At 45.8% G+C, this 19,016-nt stretch overlaps 1 protein-coding gene across 2 annotated transcripts in view; it reads right to left on the bottom strand.

Moving 5' to 3' along the window:
* The window catches only part of HYDIN (HYDIN axonemal central pair apparatus protein), a 401,019-nt gene that overhangs the window by 139,571 nt on the left and 242,432 nt on the right, over positions 1-19,016 (bottom strand). For both annotated transcript variants that reach the window (XM_032795387.2, XM_032795390.2), the window contains 5 exons: positions 7,005-7,118; positions 6,614-6,716; positions 4,288-4,407; positions 3,236-3,445; positions 1,007-1,144 (listed from right to left, as the gene is read on the bottom strand). In XM_032795387.2, the coding sequence (XP_032651278.1) occupies positions 1,007-1,144; positions 3,236-3,445; positions 4,288-4,407; positions 6,614-6,716; positions 7,005-7,118 (685 nt within the window). The remainder of the gene's footprint in view (positions 1-1,006; positions 1,145-3,235; positions 3,446-4,287; positions 4,408-6,613; positions 6,717-7,004; positions 7,119-19,016) is intronic.

Here is a 19,016-nt window from a genome sequence, read left to right as displayed (position 1 = left end):
GCCCACCCCCACCAGCTCAGGGAGAAATGCGGTACCTCCCCACCCCAGCTCACCTCTGCTCCGCCTCCTCCCTGAGCACACTGCACCCGCTCTAATTCTCCTCCCCTCCCAGCCTTGCGGTGCCAAACAGCTGATTGGTGCTGCAAGCCTGGGAGGTGGGAGAAGTGGAGCAGTGACTGCGTGCTCGGCGAGGAACTGCTGTAAAAAAAATTGGGGGCACTGCTTTTTGGCACCCCCAAATCTTGGTGCCCTAGGCAACCACCCAGTTCGCCTTAATAGTAGCACCGGCCCTGCTGCTGAGAAAGCAAGAATGTGAGTGAAAGAGAAACTGAGCAACAGAGACACACTGGGCTTTCCTCACTCCTGAGATCTCTGAGCCCATAAAAACAGCAAGGACTGTTCTTAAACGAAATGTGCCAGTACAGGTATACTCCTGAGCACTTAAAAGAGACACGCTAGTATGCTCGTGCTGAAGGAGTGGGTGGATAAGCTGGCGTCTGTGATTGGGCAAGTGGGGAAGGAGTATATCTTGCTGGGTCACAGACCAGGATCTGAGATTGGCTGGGCTGGGCAGGGCAATGTGACCCAGGTTCTGTTGGGAAGAAAAAAGAATCTGTGCAATCCAGCTCCATCATTAGCACAAACCCAAAGCTCCCAGCAGCCAGAGCTCAAAGTGTGGCCAAAGCACTTGAGCTGCCTGCAGCTGGTCGTTTGACAGGGGAACCACCTGCCACTTAGAATATATTAAGGGATTCTATTAAGGAGCACGTCCATTTGACTTTCACTAGCTCCCAGCAGCTAAAACCTTCCATCATCTGCCCTGTTGGATTTACATCCTCATCCTCTGGCAACACAGCTAGACAATCACCCTTGCTGTGCCAAGGAGGGGGCTTCCCTTAGGAACGGTGATCAGCCCAGCTACCAGCACTTGTGGGGCCTCTGGCACGCAGTACCAGGATTTTAACTCTAGCCCCTCAGGGCTCCATCCATCTGTCACAGAACTCACAGTGGCAGGCAGGATCAGTGGCACTCCTGGCGGAGGGTTGTCGGCGGAGGCCTGGCTCATGTTCAGTACCATGTAGCCAAATCCAACCTTCCCGCTATTGTATAGCGTGATTTCAGCTTCAATGACTTGGTCAAACAGCTGAGGGGAAATGAGAGGAACAGGAGTGTCAATACCAAGGCTTTTTTTCAGATTCGCTTCCCACATACTCGTAACACGCAGATAAGGGGATATTCACTGAAAGCAAGAGACTGGCCCGAAGGAAACAGTCTTCCAGACAGTGCACAGCTAGGCTGTGAAACTCTTTACCACAATATGTCACTGTGGTCACTAGCTCAGCAGGAATCCAGAACGGACTGGATATTCTGTAAGAACATGCAGACTTATGAGAGAAAGGATTTAAATAGCAATCAGGAAGCAAGGAGGAGTTTTGGAGGGGATGTAAATCCTCCTGGCTTCAGGGCATAAATTAGCCTCTAATTGATGGGGGTATTTCCTGGGGGAAGTTAGTTCCATAACTACCTGCTTCAGGATCCTGCACCTTCCTCTGAGGCCTCTGAGCCAATGTCAGAGACAGGACACTGGACTGCCTGGCCCTGGGGTCTAATCCAGCCTGGCAATTCCTATCTGGTAAGCAGGAGAAGCTGTGAACGAGGACAGAAATACCTGGGAGATCCCACTCAGCTCCAGAAAGCATGAACATTTCCTATTCCTTGCTGCCATTTTCCAAATATGCCTCTTATGGGAAAGATAAGATAGGTGAGATTATATCTGTTATTGGACCAACTTCTGTTGAAAGCTTGTCCCTTCCACCAACAGGAGTTAATCCAATAAAGATTGATTCACCCACCTTTGTCTCTCTCATAACTGGAGACCAACACGGCTACAACACTTCAAACCATTTATTTTGGAAGACAGTCCTGTATTTCAGACTCCCTGGGTCAAACTGATCCCTGGTATAACTCCCCTGAAGTCAAAGGAGATAGATCAGGGCAGATTTGTCCCATTCCAGTGATAGCATAATCCAATGTATGTGATGTTAGTTGACATTATTCTAATAATGAATGAACGTATCATTCATCCCCAGGGAAAGCATTTTTTAAAATGTCGTAAACACTGGATTCTGTCCAACGCTGCTTGGATGAGCCTGGAGGATGTATACAGGAAAATGCTCCTATGCCCAAGTGTTTTTGGAACCTGCACTGGTAGGAAAAGGAATACAATAGGTGCATTAACATCTAAAGAGATTTCTATAATACTGTCTTTGGTCTTTTTTAGATGGTTTAAGTGAAACAGTGGTTCTTTGAGTTTTGTTTCTGATATCTCAGTCTCACACCATTTGGTCTACAATTACTGGGTTCTAGTTAAATACACTATTAATGGTGAAAAGGCAACACAGAAAACTGAATGACTGGTTAAAGGAAAGGAGCTCAATTCATCTGTGGTGCTTTAATACATGGATGAAACTGCCCCACTGCCTTTAATTTGTTTTCAGGCATTTGCAGAAGTAGAAACCAAATGTCACTAATTACTAAGTATTCTCCTACAGACTCTGAAGGCATGTCATGCGTCTCTAAACTCCCCCTCCTCTGTCTTTCTCTACATGGTCAAGGAGGCTGGTCACAGAAAACCTCAGATTTCCCATATCTCGCTGTCACTGGGGCTGCCACGTTTTCTAATGAACAGCTCCCTCCATGGGCAGGATGAATCTGAAAACTAACACAGATCCTTCAAGGGTTTATTTTTCCTTCATTAATGTGCAGGTTCATTAAAACACCCTACAACATAGTACATTCGTCCTGTTTCCTACTGTACCAGCAAAGGAATCCCATGCACAGGCTGATCATGGCATGAAACTGATTGACCTTTACTAGTGCGGCTGGAGTTAATCGATAGAATCATTTTTCCTATAAGCAACAGCAATCTTACTTCTACTGCTTCCCTTCTACTAAGCCCAAGAACAGTAGATACCAAAAGATGCAGGGCTTCATGATGGACAAAGACTGAAGAGGTTATGCTGCCCACAAGAAAGAGATTGTTGGGATACAGGTGTATGTTATGCAGAGGAGGTTCTGCTGACAGTGAGAGAGGGGTTGTGAGGGCCATATAACGGTATCCAGAAACAGGGGCAACCTGTCAGAAGGGGACATATGACTGCACGAGATGATGGCACATCCAGCCAGTTGAATGGAAGTTGGTGGCTCTGAAACTCAGGCCTCTCCTGTGTTTTACCTGCAGCCCATAGTCAATCTCCTTTATGTCAAAGGCGTAACTGATGAGTGAAGCCTCTCCGCTCAGCATGATCTCATAGGTAGGGCCTCCCTCAACTTTGCACAGTGCCTTGGCCCGGGCAGTGATGTCGGCGTGGCCATAAAAGGTGAACGAGACCTGCTGACTCTCGCTGGGTTGCAGCATTCCATAGAGGGGCAAGATGTCAAACACCTGGTGGCAAGGGGTAAGGGAATGAGGGTGGAGCAAGGCAGATACGACACAGTTAAACATTTCAAAGTGCAGAAATCAATGGATAGCAACTTCAGAAGAGCTTCATCCTTCATCCTGTCAAATGCCCTGGCATTCTACTCTGACAGCAGCTGTTGGGAGCAAGGCACAGACAATACTGGCTCCTCCAGTGGGGCAGGCACAAATGGAATGTTTCTAATCTCCAGCTTACAACCTCCCTGATCTAAACTGAAGGGCCATAGGGGATACGTAGTCTCCATGGTCATAAGACATCAATAGTGCGGCCTTGGAGACCTATGGGTGGCAGGATGTCCCCTCAGGTGATGTTCCTCTTCTCTGGAATTCCCAGCCCTTGAAGGGCCTTCAGACAAAGTAAGAGTCAGCAGAGCCCAATGCAAGACATAGCGACTCAGTTTGGCTTACTCCTAACACGCTATTCTCCATTCCAGTGCTAAGGAAATAGGCACTGCCAGAATTGTTATTATTAACCAGTTAATTAGTGAAGGGATGTGTATTGAAGTCTTTACACTCTATCCAGGCAAAGCTTTTACTGAAATCAGTTAAAGTGAAGTCAATGGGAGTTTTTCCTCAGAAAGGTGTTACTGCTCTTCAGAAGAAAGGTTCTAAAAGATACATAGACTTTAAGGTCCATGAGACTTAGAACCAGTTAACACATGTTGCAATGATGGCAGCATCGTACAGTGTATGGTATAGGGCATTTTGTGGGGCTGCTACAGGAGTGTCCCTGGGAATGATCCTTAGAAGTGAGGCAAGAGACAAGGGAGTGAGAGAACAGTCTTAAATCCAGTGAATCTCCTGCTTACTTCTTCCACCCCTGTTGCAAAAAGGTCTTCTGGCTCCACAAACCACAGTGATTCCTTGAGCTCCGCCGGGCTCTGAGTCCGAGAAATACCTTCCACTTCATCAGCACCCACCATTAGCATCTATGAAACAAGCAGCACAAGCTAGGGCAGTGGTTCTCAAACCAGGTGTATATGTACTCAGAGCTCTTCCAGGCGGTACATCAACTCATCTAGAGATTTGTCTAGATTTACAACAGGCTACATAAAAAGCACTAGTGAAGTCAGTACAAACTAAAATGTCCTACAATAACTTGTATATACTATACACTATATACTATACACTGAACTGTATGGGTCACCTGTGCAACCACAGCAATTGATTTATTTTATAATTATATGGTGTGGCAAATTGCCAGCACTATTATGATGGGTCTCACGCTTTCTCTTCTTTGGGGGCATATTTTCAGGGCACAATTTCTTGCCCCTGAATTGGAATATTAATTGCCCCACTAGTGTCCTAGAGGAGGGGAGTGGAGAGGGAGGGACCTGGGCCCACCCTCTACTCCAGGTCCCAGCCCAGAGGCCCTGAGGATAGTGGTGAACCACTTGAACTGACGGTTCCTTCTCCTGGGCTACTTCCCTCTCCTGCCCTTCAGCTTGTGGGGGGCTTCCTGCCCTCCCTCTGCACAAGCCAAGTGCCCCTCACCTAGGGTCTTGGACTTCTTAGTCCACCACAGCACTTCTTCAAACTGTCCTCTGCTTCCCTTCAAACTGTTCTCTGCTCCAACACCAATCCTCTCTGCTTCAGTTCCCACACTGTCTGATTGAAGCAGGGGTTTTTATCATGTGACTGACTGCAGGTGCTCTGGCTTCAGGCGCTCTAGTTAATCTATAGCAAACTTTCTTCCCCTTACAGGGAATAAGGCTCCCTTCTAATTCTCTCCTACTGCCCTCTGGCCATGCTGTATCACAATGGTCAACGGGGCCGGCTCCAGGCACCAGTGCAGCAAGCAGGTGCTTGGGGCAGCCAACAGAGAGGGGTGGCACGTCTGGCTCTTCGACGGCAGTTCAGTGGCAGGTTCCTCAGTTCCTCTTGGAGGGAAGGACCTGCCGCCGAAGTAACGGGGTATGCTGCGCCGATTTGCCTTTTTTTTTTGTTTGCGCTGCTTGGGGCAGCAAAACGCTGGAGACGGCCCAATCGTCAAATGAGAAAGTCAGCAATTTGTCAGTAATAGTATGCTGTTAACATGTTTGTATTTTTATGCCTGATTTTGTGAGCAAGTCGTTTTTAAGTGAGGTGAAACTTGGGTACAGTTGTCTGGAGAGGTTGACAGCACTGAGCTAGGGCAATCAAACTGCCACTCCCAATCTTGAGCCGCCCCTTCCTTTTCACAACGAACACTGCAGCCATTTTGCTCTTGGCTGGTCTGTCTCTGAACATAGCACGCCTGCTGCATACATTATTGTATTGCACATACATAGGGACATCTCATCAAAAGCAAAGGCCCAGACCCAGTTCAGAAAAGTGTCCTCACACAACGATGTGCATATGAAGCAAAGGCATAGTTAGGTCCATACTTCAACTACTAATAATGCATTTCCGTTCACCCTGGTTGACCTGCGTCTGACCAAGTGGGTATTCACCCACGAAAGCTCACGCTCCAAAACGTCTGTTAGTCTATAAGGTGCCACAGGATTCTCTGCTGCTGGTTCACCTGTGCAACTGTAACCCACACACCTCCTGGGTGTTGTGTTCTGTCCCAGCTAGTGGCACCGAGACCACTTAGCGAGAGAGAATTAAATGCATTTGCTCTACAGCCTTAGCTAACAGCCCGCTGGCTTTCAGCTTATGCACCAAGCTCCAGAGGTCGCAAGTTCAATCCTGGCTGCCAACAACAGGGGTCTACCAGCGTTACGCAACGAAGCAGACAATGCTGAATACACTACAGGCCTGTATTTGAAAACATGGTTCACAATATATTTATGGTCACTGAGCACTATATTTCCCAGTCAAGAGAAAATTTCCAGAGTGAATACTCCGTTACGACAGTTAAATTCTTATCAGTGACTACCTGGGAACCCTTAACTAGAACATACCGCAAACTTAACTTTGCCGCCTCTTGAATTCTGTGTGCTTCACAACGTCACAATGATAATACCCAGCTCTTTGCCACTATTTTTCATCATTCTACCTCAAAAGAAAGGAAGTCAGTAGCACTATCCCCATTTTACAGGTGCGGAAAGGTAGGGAAGGGGACTAGTATGATTCTGCTGGAGTGAGCAGGTCAAGCAGGTGAATGACTTGGACTTCATGGGATCCAGGCAATAGGGCTTGAGGAATTGCTACCTTTATTTCTGAGGAATCACTTCTGTCCAGCGGCTCTTTGCATTGGGTCTCCTCTTCACTCATCCCATCAGCATGTTTCTCCACATCCATCTCTCTGGAGTTTCTGGTGAAACATTCGAACAGAAAAGGAATAAGTCACCAGAGCTTTGCAGCTTTGCCAAGTAGCCAATAGATGTTTATCTCCTGCAGCCTGCACTAGGGGGAAATCTAACTGAGAAGAGCTCAAGTCCCACTGGGTTGCTGGGAAAGGGCATCTGTGACAGCCAGATCCTCTAGGATGGCCCTGGTCGCACTTACTGAAATGCAGCTGATAGCTCACAGACGGGACAGCTATGGTAGAATGGGTCCCCTATAGAATCAGACTCTTGAGGCTGACGATTTCTGTACAAACCTCATAGAAATGCTGCTGTCAGTTTGTTCTGAGGCTGCCTGGGACTCCTGCTGAGTTTTCTGCTCATTTGCTGGTTCGAGTTCAATGATGGACTTACGTCCTCCAGGGCTGAACCTTGAAAATGAAATTAGATTTAAACATGAGCATACTGTGAAAATGCCTGCACCCGAGGGGAAAAATATTGATTTGAAATTCCCAAAGCTACCCCATCCATCCTCTCCATGCAACCACTCCAGAACCTGGCAGGGTGAGGTCCCAGGACGGGTGCTGATATCTCTATGGGTACATCTACCTGGCAATCAGGAGGCACGATTGCTGCATACGTAGGCATATCACAGCTAGCCTTGACTGAGCTAGCTGGCTAAAAACAGTGTAGCTGTGGCAGCCTGGGCTAGCTACTCGAGTACAATCCCACCCGGGATCCGGGTACATACTTGGACAGCTAGCCCATGCTACCATGGCAACACTACTATTTTCACTGAGCTCCTTTGATCAATGCTCACTCAGGTGTGCCTATGAATACTGTCTGGATTGCAGTGCAGATGCACCCTGTGCATGAAACTTCTCAACTGTCATTGCTCCCAGCTGCTGCGGGAACCGAGTATGAATAGCTAATGGACAACATCTGAGTATTTTAGGCTGTAAAGAGGAGGACAGGTCATGCTGCATCTCACAGAGAGACCACTTTGCATGCAGATACAGTGTGGCCGTGTCCTGGAAGGGTCTATTGGGAGCCAATCAAGTGGTGGCTTGAAAGCAGCCAATCATGGCCAGGCTGGGCCCTATAAAAAGGCTGCAGGGAGGAGAGGAGCTCAGTCTCTCCCTGGAGGGCAAAGGGAGAAGAACTGGCTCTTAGAGAAGCACCTAAGATAGAGCAGGGCCAGCAGAGGATGGGAGAGCTCTGGGTTGATGACTGCCAGACTGGGACCCTGACACAAAGGGGCAGAGAAGGTGCTGGGGTGATGGGGAAGTGGCCCAGGGAAGTAGGTAGTAGAGGAGAGTTGGAGGAGGGCAGTAAGTGGCTGAGGCTAGAGGGTCCCTGGGTAAGGGCCTGGAGTGCAGGCCTGGCCTCCCCTCTTTCCCCCCACTTGCCAGTGATGAGAGTGGTTAAGCCAGACTGCAGTTTACCCTTGGAGGAACGGGCTAGACTGAGGACTGCAGTGAGCCACTGGGAGGTGAGTGATAGATCCAGAAACTGCTGGTCCCCGGAAGGATGGAGAGTCAGCGGAACGGGTGCAGCCAGAGGGCAGTGTCCAGAAGCAGACACCACAGTGGGTCTGACTGTGAGGACAGTGGAGACCACGAGAGTAATGGTGAGCGAGACACCACTAGCGAAGGCGTACTGCTGAAAGAGCTAATTCCCAAACCAACCAGCAGGAGGTGCTGCTGTGGTGAGTCCACACCCTGTTACAGGCTGATGTTTGTGTCTTTGCATTTCATTGGAGCAAAGAACTAAGGGGGAAAGATACTGATGTATTGTGGGGCAGTGATGTGTTGGGAAAAGAGGGGAGGAGGGCACGTTAAAGATTTGATTCTCTTGCCTCACCAAAAAAAAGGGCTACACTGAAAAATGAGACAGTGTAGTTTCTGTGCAATGAAACTATACCTGTGGAGGAAAGAGGTGTGTGGGTCATCACAGGGGAGTCACCTTCCAGCTAGAGCATTGCATCTCGAAGAACGCTATATCCAGAGCCTTAAAAACAGTCACTCACCCAAATCACACATGTGCATCGCAACTAAATCTCTACGTGGCAAGGCTAAGCACCTCTAAGGATCTCAGTGGCATTGCACCGCAGTCTGTCTACAAATAGCTCCAATTAGTCATACCCACTTGCTGTAACTTTCTTCTACCTGGAGGCCAGTGGCCTTTGAAAGGGTGAGAATTTCTTTCTGACAGGTCTTTCTGGGTGCATCTACACTAGCCTTGTATCCCTGAAACACCCATTGTAGCTGCCACAGGGACAGGTCCCCTGGTAGTAGCAATAATCTGAACTCTAGTGTAGACATCCTGCTGGCACCAATGGCCTTCCAACCACATCACCTAGCTCTGCTCAGAGCACGAGTAGATAGCTGAAAAAGAGCAGCATCCCCCAGAGCCTTGTTTACACTACAGCCAACCACCACAGTGCTATATCTGCTGTAGTGATGATAGGAAAGTCCCTGGGGGGGGGGAATCTAATGTTAGAAAAGGCTCAGAGCTTCCACTGACAGCTTTACAACTACATATGCTGCTGCCTAGCGTAAGTGAGGCGCAAACATAGCAGCAGCAATACGAACTGGCATTGAGAGTAAGCTTTGGTCCTTCTAGGTTAACAGCCACAAATTCCTTACAGACACCACCTGGGTTATGCAAACCCGACTTACGCAAATCTGCATTTATGGAAAAAGTTCCGTAAGCTAGAAATATGAGGTGGGTTTATTTCGTTTGATTTTTTTGTGTAATGATAGGGTATAGTTTCCAACTTACACAAAATTTGAGTTACACAAGGCATTCCGGAACGGAATGCTTGCATAAGTCGGGGACCATCTGTATTTGACTGTATTTGTAATCTTAGGTGCCTGTGTCACTCCTGAAAATGGAATTTAGGGCTAAATTTAAAAAAGATGCAGACAGACACCCAGAGGGATTTATTCCTTAGGTGCCTAAATAACTTTGAAAATCTGGCCCCGGGAGCCTACATCCCATAGATTCTCAATGAAATTTAGGCTCCTAAGTGCCTAAGTCACTTTTGAAAATGGGATTTCATCTCCTAAATCACTTAGGTACTTTTGAAACTTTGACCTTTCATCAGCTAGTCAATACTTGGCATTTGCTAGTTGAGCTTTGTGCCTCGTTCCCAAAGTTCCATGGTGCTGTTTCCGTTTCCTCATTGGCTGACATCTCCTTTGCAAGTCACTTACATTTCCACCTGAAACAAGTTTCATTTTGCCATAAAATGATCTTTTATTCCCTTAACTCGACTGAACCTTGGCTACAGGCTTGAAATCAAGGTTGTTATTTCATAAAAATTCTGGCAGGGGGCAAAGTTGTGTCAGCATATAGAATATTACATGTGATTAAATGATATCCCACAAAAGGTTGGGGCGAGGGAGAAGTGGAGCATATAGACAAAAATTGGGGACAGTGGGGCAAACCAAAGTCTTGGGGGGAGGGAACTGCACCCCTTAATCCATAGCAAATGATGCCCCTTTCTGAAATGTGCTTCTGATGAACATTTCTCGTCTCCAAACTTCGCTCATATGAACTCTCATGAGAGGAGAACAAAAAGTGTGAACGTTTCTGAACTGCAGTCCAGAGGGCCCAGAAATGACGGTGAATCCTCCCCCTCCCCATGTGCTCAGCTAGAGTCTCATCTTCTCTTGCTTCCCCTGATTTCATTCTTTGATTTCCATGGAAGTGAGGAGTGTAAATACCTTTGAGGATCTGGGCCCAGGGGCCCCACATCAGCCACCTAGGCCAGAACATTTTGACCATCCCTTTTGGTTATACACACAGTGCTAGATATACTGCCTTCTAATGAGAAGCCTCTTGTGATAAACACTGCAGTTAATAGCAACTCACGAGAAGAGTAAAGCCCCCGAGATGGAAAATCTATAGTCACTTATTAAATTATGCCTAGGTTTATAGAACAGCTTAAAGAACTTCATTGGACCACAGGGCCTAGATAATAACAATATCTTTCATCCTAAAGTGGAAGCCCTCTGGGATGCCATGCTGGAAGCTATGACTGGGAGCTTCTGCTAAGGAGAAGCACAAAACCACTAAGAGACTTTTACCAGAGGAAAAAAAATGAATAACAAGAAGTGAAACACTTAAAATATGGGAGTGAGATCATCCTCACAGAACTAACAGCAGCCATAGGAAAACTTATTACTCCCAGGTAAGACAAACTCCATAGGGTTGAAACAAAAGGCAATTGCTGTTTTAGAAAGGTAAAAGGGATGAGAGGGGATACAAGGTGGAGAGAATACCAGAATGAAATTCCAGAATCCTCAGTCTATAGGCTTCTTTCTCACTGAAATTAATGGGAGTTTTGCCTAAGTAAGAACTTCAGGAAATGGCCCCAAAAAGAGGAGAGGAGGTGGGGAATGGACTTTAACAGTGGCTCATCTCCTCCAAACTCCATCAGAGTTGTTTTCACGGAGGCATCCCCTAAGCTCCTCATCTGATCGTTCCCCTTATTTACCTTTGTGCCCCACACCTTCAATTGTCCAGCATCACAGTGATCAATCATCCTTCTGGAGCAGGGCTGGAGAAGAGCAGAAGAGAGGAAGGCTTGTCCAGAGACTAATGTGCTAGCCTGGGATTCCAGCCACCCAGAGTCAAGTCCCTGTTCTGCCAGAGACCTTGTGCAAATAGATTAGGGTACACTGCACTCAGGTGGTGTGATTGAAGCATGTGTAGATACACTTGAGGTAGCTGGAGTACCAACAGCAATGAAGCAATGGTAGCACACAAGTATGTCAAATGAAAGAGAGGCCCATCCAATTACATCATGTAATGGCAGACAGCTAAAAAGTGACAAGTTGTTAAAATGCTTATATACAAATGCTAGAAGTCTAAATAATAGGATGAGTGAAACTGGAGTGTCTCGTATTAAAAGAGGATATTAAGATAATAGGTATCACAGAAACTTGGTGGAATGAGGATAATCAATGGGACACAGTAATACCAGGGTACAAAATATATTGGAAGGACAGAACAGGTCGTGCTGGGGTGGGAGTGGCACTATATGTCAAAGAAAGCATAGAATCAAAAGAAGTAAAAATTTTAAATGAACCAAACTGTACTATAGAATCTCTATGGATAGTAATTCCATGCTCGAATAAGTAGAATATAGCAGTAGGGATATATTACCGACCACCTGATCAGGATGGTGATGGTGCTAGTGACTACGAAATGCTCAGGGAGATTAGAGAGGCTATAAAAATAAAAAACTCAATAATAATAATGGGGGATTTCAACTACCCCATATTGACTGGGTACACGTCACCTCAGGACGGGATGCAGAGATAAAGTTTCTTGATACCTTTAAATGACTACTTCTTGGAGCAGCTAGTCCTGGAACCCACAAGAGGAGAGGCAATTCTAGATTTAGTCCTAAGCGGAGCACAGGATCTGGTCCAAGAAGTCTTTATAGCTGGACTGCTTGGTAATAGTGACCATAATATAATCAAATTTAACAACCCTGTGGCTGAGGAAACACCACAGCAGCCCAACACTGTACCATTTAATTTCAGAGAGTGGAACTACACAAAAATGAGGAAGTTAAACAGAAATTAAAAGGTACAGCACCAAAAGTGAAATCCCTGAAAGCTGCATGGAAACTTTTTAAAGACATCGTAATAGAGGCTCAACTTAAATGTACACTCCAAATTAAAAAACAGTTAGAGAACCAAAAAAGTGCCACTATGGCTAAACAACAAAGTAAAAGAAGCAATTAGAGGCAAAAAGGCATCCTTTAAAAAGTGGAAGTTAAATCCTAGTGAGGAAAATAGAAAGGAGCATAAACACTGGCAAATGAAGTGTAAAAATATAATTAGAAAGGCCAAAAAAGAATTTGAAGTACTGCTAGCGAAAGACTCAAAATTATAGCAAAATCATTTTTAAGTACATCAGAAACAGGAAGCCTGCTAAACAACCAGTGGAGCCAATGGATGATCGAGATGTAAAGGAGCACTCAAGGACCATAAGGCTATTGTGGAGAAACTAAATGAATTCTTTGTCTCAGTCTTCATGGCTGAGGATGTGAGAGAGATTCCCAAACCTGAGCCATTCTTTTTAGGTGACAAATCTGAGGAACTCCCAGATTGAGGTGTCATTAGAGGAGATTTTGGAACAAATTGATAACCTAAACAGTAATAAGTCACCAGGACCAGATGGTATCATCCAAGAGTTCTGAAGGAACTCAAATGTGAACTTGCAGAACTACTACCTCTAGTCTGTAACCTATCATTTAAATCAGCTCCGGTACCAGATGACTGGAGCATAGGTAATGTGATGCCAATTTTTAAAAAGGGCTCCAAAGGTGATCCCAGCAATTACAGACCAGTAAGCCTGACTTCAGTACTGGGCAAACTGGTTGAAACTACAGTAAAGAACAAAATTTTCAGACACATAGATGAATATAATTTGTTGGGGAAAAGTCAACATCGTTTTTGTAAAAGGAAATCATGCCTCACCAATCTTAGAATTCTTTGAGAGGGTCAATAAGCATGTGGACAAGAGGGATCCAGTGGATATAGTGTACTTAGATTTTCAGAAAGCCTTTGATGAGGTCCCTCACTGAAGGCTCTTAAGGAAAGTAAGCTGTCATGGTATAAGGGAAGGTCCTCTCATGGATTGGTAACTGGTAAAAAGATAGGAAACAAAGGGTAGGAATAAATGGTCAGTTTTCAAAATGGAGAGAGGTAAATAGTGGCATCCCTCAGGGGTCTGTACTATAATAATATGGAGATATACCTATCTCACAGAACTGGAATGGACCTCGAAAGGTTATTGAGTCCAGCCCCCTACCTTCACAGCAGGACCAAGTACCATTCCTGACAGATTTTTACCCCAGACCCCTAAATAGCCCCCTCAAGGCTTGAACTCACAAGCCTGGGTTTAGCTGACCAATGCTTAAACCCTGGAGCTATCCCTCCCCAGTCCTAGTCAACATATTCATAAATGATCTGGAAAAAGGGGTAAACAGTGAGGTGGCAAAATTTGCAGATTCTACAAAACTATCCCAGATTGTTAAGTCCCAGGGAAACTGTGAAGAGCTACAAAAGGATCTCACAAAACTGGGCGACTGGGCAAAAAAATGGCAGATGAAATTCTATGTTGATAAATGCAAAGTAATGCACATTGAAAAACATAATCCCAACTATACATATAAAATGATGGGGAAATTAGCTGTTACCACTCAAGAAAGCGATCTTGCACTGTTCTCAGTGGTACCAGATGACAGAACAAGGTGCAATGGTCTCTAGTTGCAGTGGGGGAGGTTTAGGTTGGATATTAGGAACAACTTTTTCACTAGGAGGGTGGTGAAGCACTGGAATGGGTTCCCTAGGGAGGTGGTGGAATCTCCTCTTCCTTAAAGCCATTTTAAAGTCAGGATTGACAAAGCCCTGGCTGGGGTGATTTAGTTGGGGATTGGTCCTGCTTTGAGCAGGGGGTTGGACTAGATACCTCCTTAGGTCCCTTCCAACCCTGATATTCTATGATTGATTCTATGATCTTGGAGTCTTTGTGGATAGTTCACTGAAAACATCCACTCAATGTGCAGTAGCAGTAAAAAAAGAGAACAGAATGTTGGGAATCATTAAGAAAGTGACAGATAATAAACAGAAAATATCATAGGGTTGAAAGGGACCTCAAGAGATCATCTAGTCCCCTGCCGCTCAGGACAGGACCAATCCTCATAATGGCCCCCTCAAGGATTGAACTCATAGCCCTAGGTTTAGCAAGCCAATGCTCAAACCACTAAGCTATCCCTCCCCCCTAATCATCATGCACCCTCAAGTCATGTGCCCCAGTCCCCTGATCATTTCTGTTGTCCTCTGCTGAATTCTCTCCAATTTGTCAGCATTTTTTCTGTATTGAAGGGCCCAAAACTGGACGCAATACCCAGATGTGGCCTCACTAGTGCCAAATAGAGGGGAATAATCACTTCCCTCGATCTGCTGGCAATGCTCCTACTAATACAGCCCAATATGCTGTTAGCCTTCTTGGCAACAAGGGCACACTGCTGACTCATATCCAGCTTCTCCTTTACTATAATTCAGTTCGGTATTGCCAACCCCAAGCTTTCAAAAATCACATGCTTGGTTTTAAAATTATGGGACCTTTCTCGGTCTTCTGGTTTCTGGCCTTTAGATCGTATTCGCTTCACATTTTCAAGCACAAGTCACGTTTTGTTTTTTTAAATAAAAGCTGAAATTTCTTTTGTAATGATGTGGCTCCGGCAGCTGGGCCCTTATGAACAACACCAAGTACTGAAAGACTTGTGATAAAATTCCAAGAGTTTGCAAGATGGCAAGGGGATGCCTGCAGCCTGTGTGTCACTTCAGAATTTTCTGCCAGCACAGGAACAAGGGAGAAAGTTGTGTTATGGACTCACTGTGGGTACATCTACACTGCCATCAGGAGTGTAGCTGCAGCACGTGTAGACACCCTCGAGGTAGCTCTGATGGAGCGGCAGCGCAGCACAGGCTGGCTCGGGTATGTCACACCTCTGGCTTGCAGCGCAGATATGCCCTGGGTGGGAATGTGCTGTTCTAGTATCCACTGCAGAGCTGGCCCAGTATTTCAGGTGATGCTGTTTGTTGCTTTCACCAGCACTGAAGGGAAGAAGAGGAGTGCCTGGAAAATACCTGATTTTTACAGTAATGTCTTTCTCTGTAAATCAGAGCTTACAATGCAGGATCAATAAAAATATAAAGAATACACCATGTACGGCAGGCAGGACTGAGGCAAGCCCAGAGCACACACAGGCAGACACAAGAGGGAGAGTTTGCACAAGCACTAAGATGCACAAGGCTGGAGCACACAACGACCAGCCTGGGAAGCAGCGGTTTATAGAGTCATGGATTGCACATTGATTATGCAATCACTGAAGACACAGAAACCAAATGAATGCAAGAGACTTTATCCCTTTTCAAGTTATTTCTAGTGCAAACGATGGGCTTACAATGACATCCCTTTGTATAACAGCTCCATATGATGTTCTATGCCAGGTGGCAAACTGAAAGTAGATTCTCTCCAGTGCTACCTTCCACCATCACCAATCTATCATGCAACAATGCATAAGATAGCTGACCAGCAGGAGTAATTTCCTAGCACTCACAGGGATCATATTGATTGGTTCTGTAAAGCACAGAATCCCTGCCTGTGATTTGATTCGCTGGGAGAGAGGTGTGATTTTTAGGTTGACAGGACTTTAAAACAGACCTCTAGACTTCCTACATTCTAGGCTGCCTGGTGTGCGATTTCATAGGCAAGCAGGGCACTGGAGAGGATAACGTTACGTTAACACCTACAAACTTTAGGACTGAAACAGGCTTTTCCAGGCTGCACTGTAACCTTAATGAAACCAACATACACATTTTATTCTGGGGTTTCTGATACAGCATGGCCAGAGGGCAGCATGAGAGTGTTAGCAGGGGGCCTTATTTTCTGCCAAGGGAGGAAGGTTTGCTTTAGATTAACTAGAACACCTGTAGCCATTTAGAGCACCTGACTCCAATTAGAGCACCTGACTTCAGTCATGTGATAAAAACCCCCTGCTTCAGTCAGACAGTGTGGGAGTTGAAGGAGGAAGGTTTGATTGGAGCAGAGTGCAGGTTGCAGAAGTTGCAGAAGAGAAGAGTTTGATAAGAGAGAAATAGAAAGTTTGGAGGAGTGCTGCGGTGGATTGTGAAGTCCAGAAGAAACCCTAGGTAAGGGGCACCAGGCTTGTGTAGAAGGGAGGCAAGAAGCCCTTCACAAGCTGAAGGATAGGAGAGGGAAGTAACCCAGGGGAAGGAACCGCTAGTTCAAGTGGTTCACCACAATCCTCAGGGCCCCTGGGTTGGGACCTGGAGTAGAGGGCGGGCCCAGGTCCCTCCCTCTCCACTCCCCTCCTCCAAGGACACTAGTGGAGTAATTAAGAACCGGTTCAGAGGCAAGCAATAGCGCCCTGAACCTACCCCAGAGAAGAGAAAGCGTGAGACCCAGCAGAACAGTACCGGCAATTTGCCACAGGTTCAAGAACAATTCTGTATAGAACCCTGAAATGTTAGATCAGCAAGACACAAAAGATCACCCATTTGTTATTTGTCAAGGGGGAGCCAGCACTGAAACAGACTTAGATACTATCAAAGCAGCAGTAGTTTTCGCTCAACAGTCTCCACTTCCTTATAATATTTTCAGCTCCTGTTTACATAAAAACAATCAATAAGAATCTGCTGGGTTGCAAATATAAACATTAAGAAACATTTACTTCTCCCTCCCCCATTCATGGGGGGGAAGTACTGTGCCAAGTTTCCGATCATAAAGAATATTTAAATCCTTTGTTAAGATAAGATTTGTGTGTTTACTGAACTGTGCATTGAAATTCAAACCAGACTGTGGAGAGGAAGAAAAGAGCAGCAGCAGCAGCACTGCAGTGAGATTTTAGGTTTCCTGCATCAGTTTTCTATTTGCTGGAATTAACTGGCAGAAGATTTGGTGTTAATGTGAATGCAATGAGCAGTCCTGTGGATATTTCACTGTGACTGAGTATCAGTTAACTAGCGGTTAGAAAGCAGTGTTGAGAGAGACTTATTTTAGTCAAAATGTCACCTTGGGGGAGTATTTTGGTTTCATTCTTTTCTGGAAATGCAGAAAGATTGGGATAGGACCAGGGACTCAGAATGTTGCTATTGAAAAGAAATGAAATACCTTTGGTTCCACATTTACAAGAAAAATTCCTGACTACATTTAAGCAGGGTTATGTATTATGGGTTTGGTTTTCAGCAGCCTTGAGCATCCACAACTCTGGCTGAAATCCAGGAGACACAGGTGGTCAGCTCTTCTGAAAACCAGGCTTCATTTCCAATGAAGCAATCAGAGAAAGGTCAGTTAGGTCATTCAGTTGATTCCTCAAGGTCCTTAGACTATGTTTTCAAATGCTATATCTGGTGCAGTTTCACATGATTCAAGAAATTGAGCCACCACCATTTCTGTTACGAAGCTTTTCCAAAGTCTAAGAAATATCACTGCTCGCAAATGGAAAATAATCCTTCACTCAGTTCCATCCCATTTCTCCTCATTAAACCCCCTTTAGATCACTCTACAATTCCTCAGCCCCAATGGTGTTTAAATCCTTTAGATGCTTCTAGAGTTACATTTTCCCTTTGGGCTGCCATTTGGTCAAACCATAGGTATTGTGGGAATAGCAATGACATGTGGGGAGGCATGTGGGGTAATGTGCCCCCCCAGATTTCTGCCCTCCATTTAGCAGAGGTTTTCAAACGGTGAGGTGTGAAGCCTGCTTGGGCCCCTGGCTCTCCATGCTGTGGGAGCTGGGGCAGTGGCTGCCTGCCCAGCAGCCCTTCCTGCCCTGCTTCCCGAGCTGGGCCCCTCTGCACAGCCGGGCATTCCCCAGGCAGGACGGGCAGCTCAGCTCCAATCTGCACCTTTGACATGCTTTTGCCTCTCCCCTGAAGGAGCCCAGCACTGGCCAGTGATACCCCCGCTCCAGCCAGCCCCTGCCCATGGAGCCCGGCTGCCATGAGACACTCCCCGAGGCACTCGCTAGCTGCTGCCCTGGCACTCCTGGCTCTACTCCTGTTCCTCCAGAGGCAAGGCATGAGGCAGTCATTGCCCCTCAGAAACTTTACATTGTGCCCAGGAGTTTGGCATCATCTCTATACATTTCCATGGAGTTACTCTGGATTTACACTGGGGTAATCAATAGGAGAATCTGACCCATTCAGTTCTCTTCCTTCCTTGCGCTTCACATATCAGTTACCTGACCCAATGAAATTACAGACTAATGGTGATGCCGTGAGAAGTAATTCCTGCCCAGCTCCTGGGAAAAGAGGTGCTTCTAAATCAGTCTTCATCCAAACAAATGAGCATGACTCCAATAATAAATACAATAAGTACAATGTAATGTCTTTTGTTAGAAATAAAGCAATCCGTAATTGGGAGGATGTTATTTAAAGTAATCAGCAGCAATTACAATCGTATCAATTACTTCAAATCACTCCTACAGATATCTGGTGATATTAATTTCTATAAATGATAACAAAGAGTGAGTGATGTGTCTGAATAGCACAGTTCACATCAGAGATCTGGACGTTGGCTATTTAACTGCATACATTTCTCATGCCAGGTCTCTAGTATAATTCACAACAGGCCCAATCCTGATAGGTGTTGAACCACCTCAATTTCCACTGTGAGTGTTGTATCTCTGAGCATTGGGTCCAGGATAATAGGCTAGATCACTGCATTCAAGCACAGGAACAGGTCATAAAAGAATGAGTAGAGGTGGCTCCTAT

The sequence above is a fragment of the Chelonoidis abingdonii genome, chromosome 19 (genome assembly GCF_003597395.2).
Source record: "Chelonoidis abingdonii isolate Lonesome George chromosome 19, CheloAbing_2.0, whole genome shotgun sequence".
Lineage (NCBI taxonomy): Eukaryota > Metazoa > Chordata > Testudines > Testudinidae > Chelonoidis > Chelonoidis abingdonii.
This window is presented reverse-complemented; position numbering and strand designations above follow the sequence as displayed.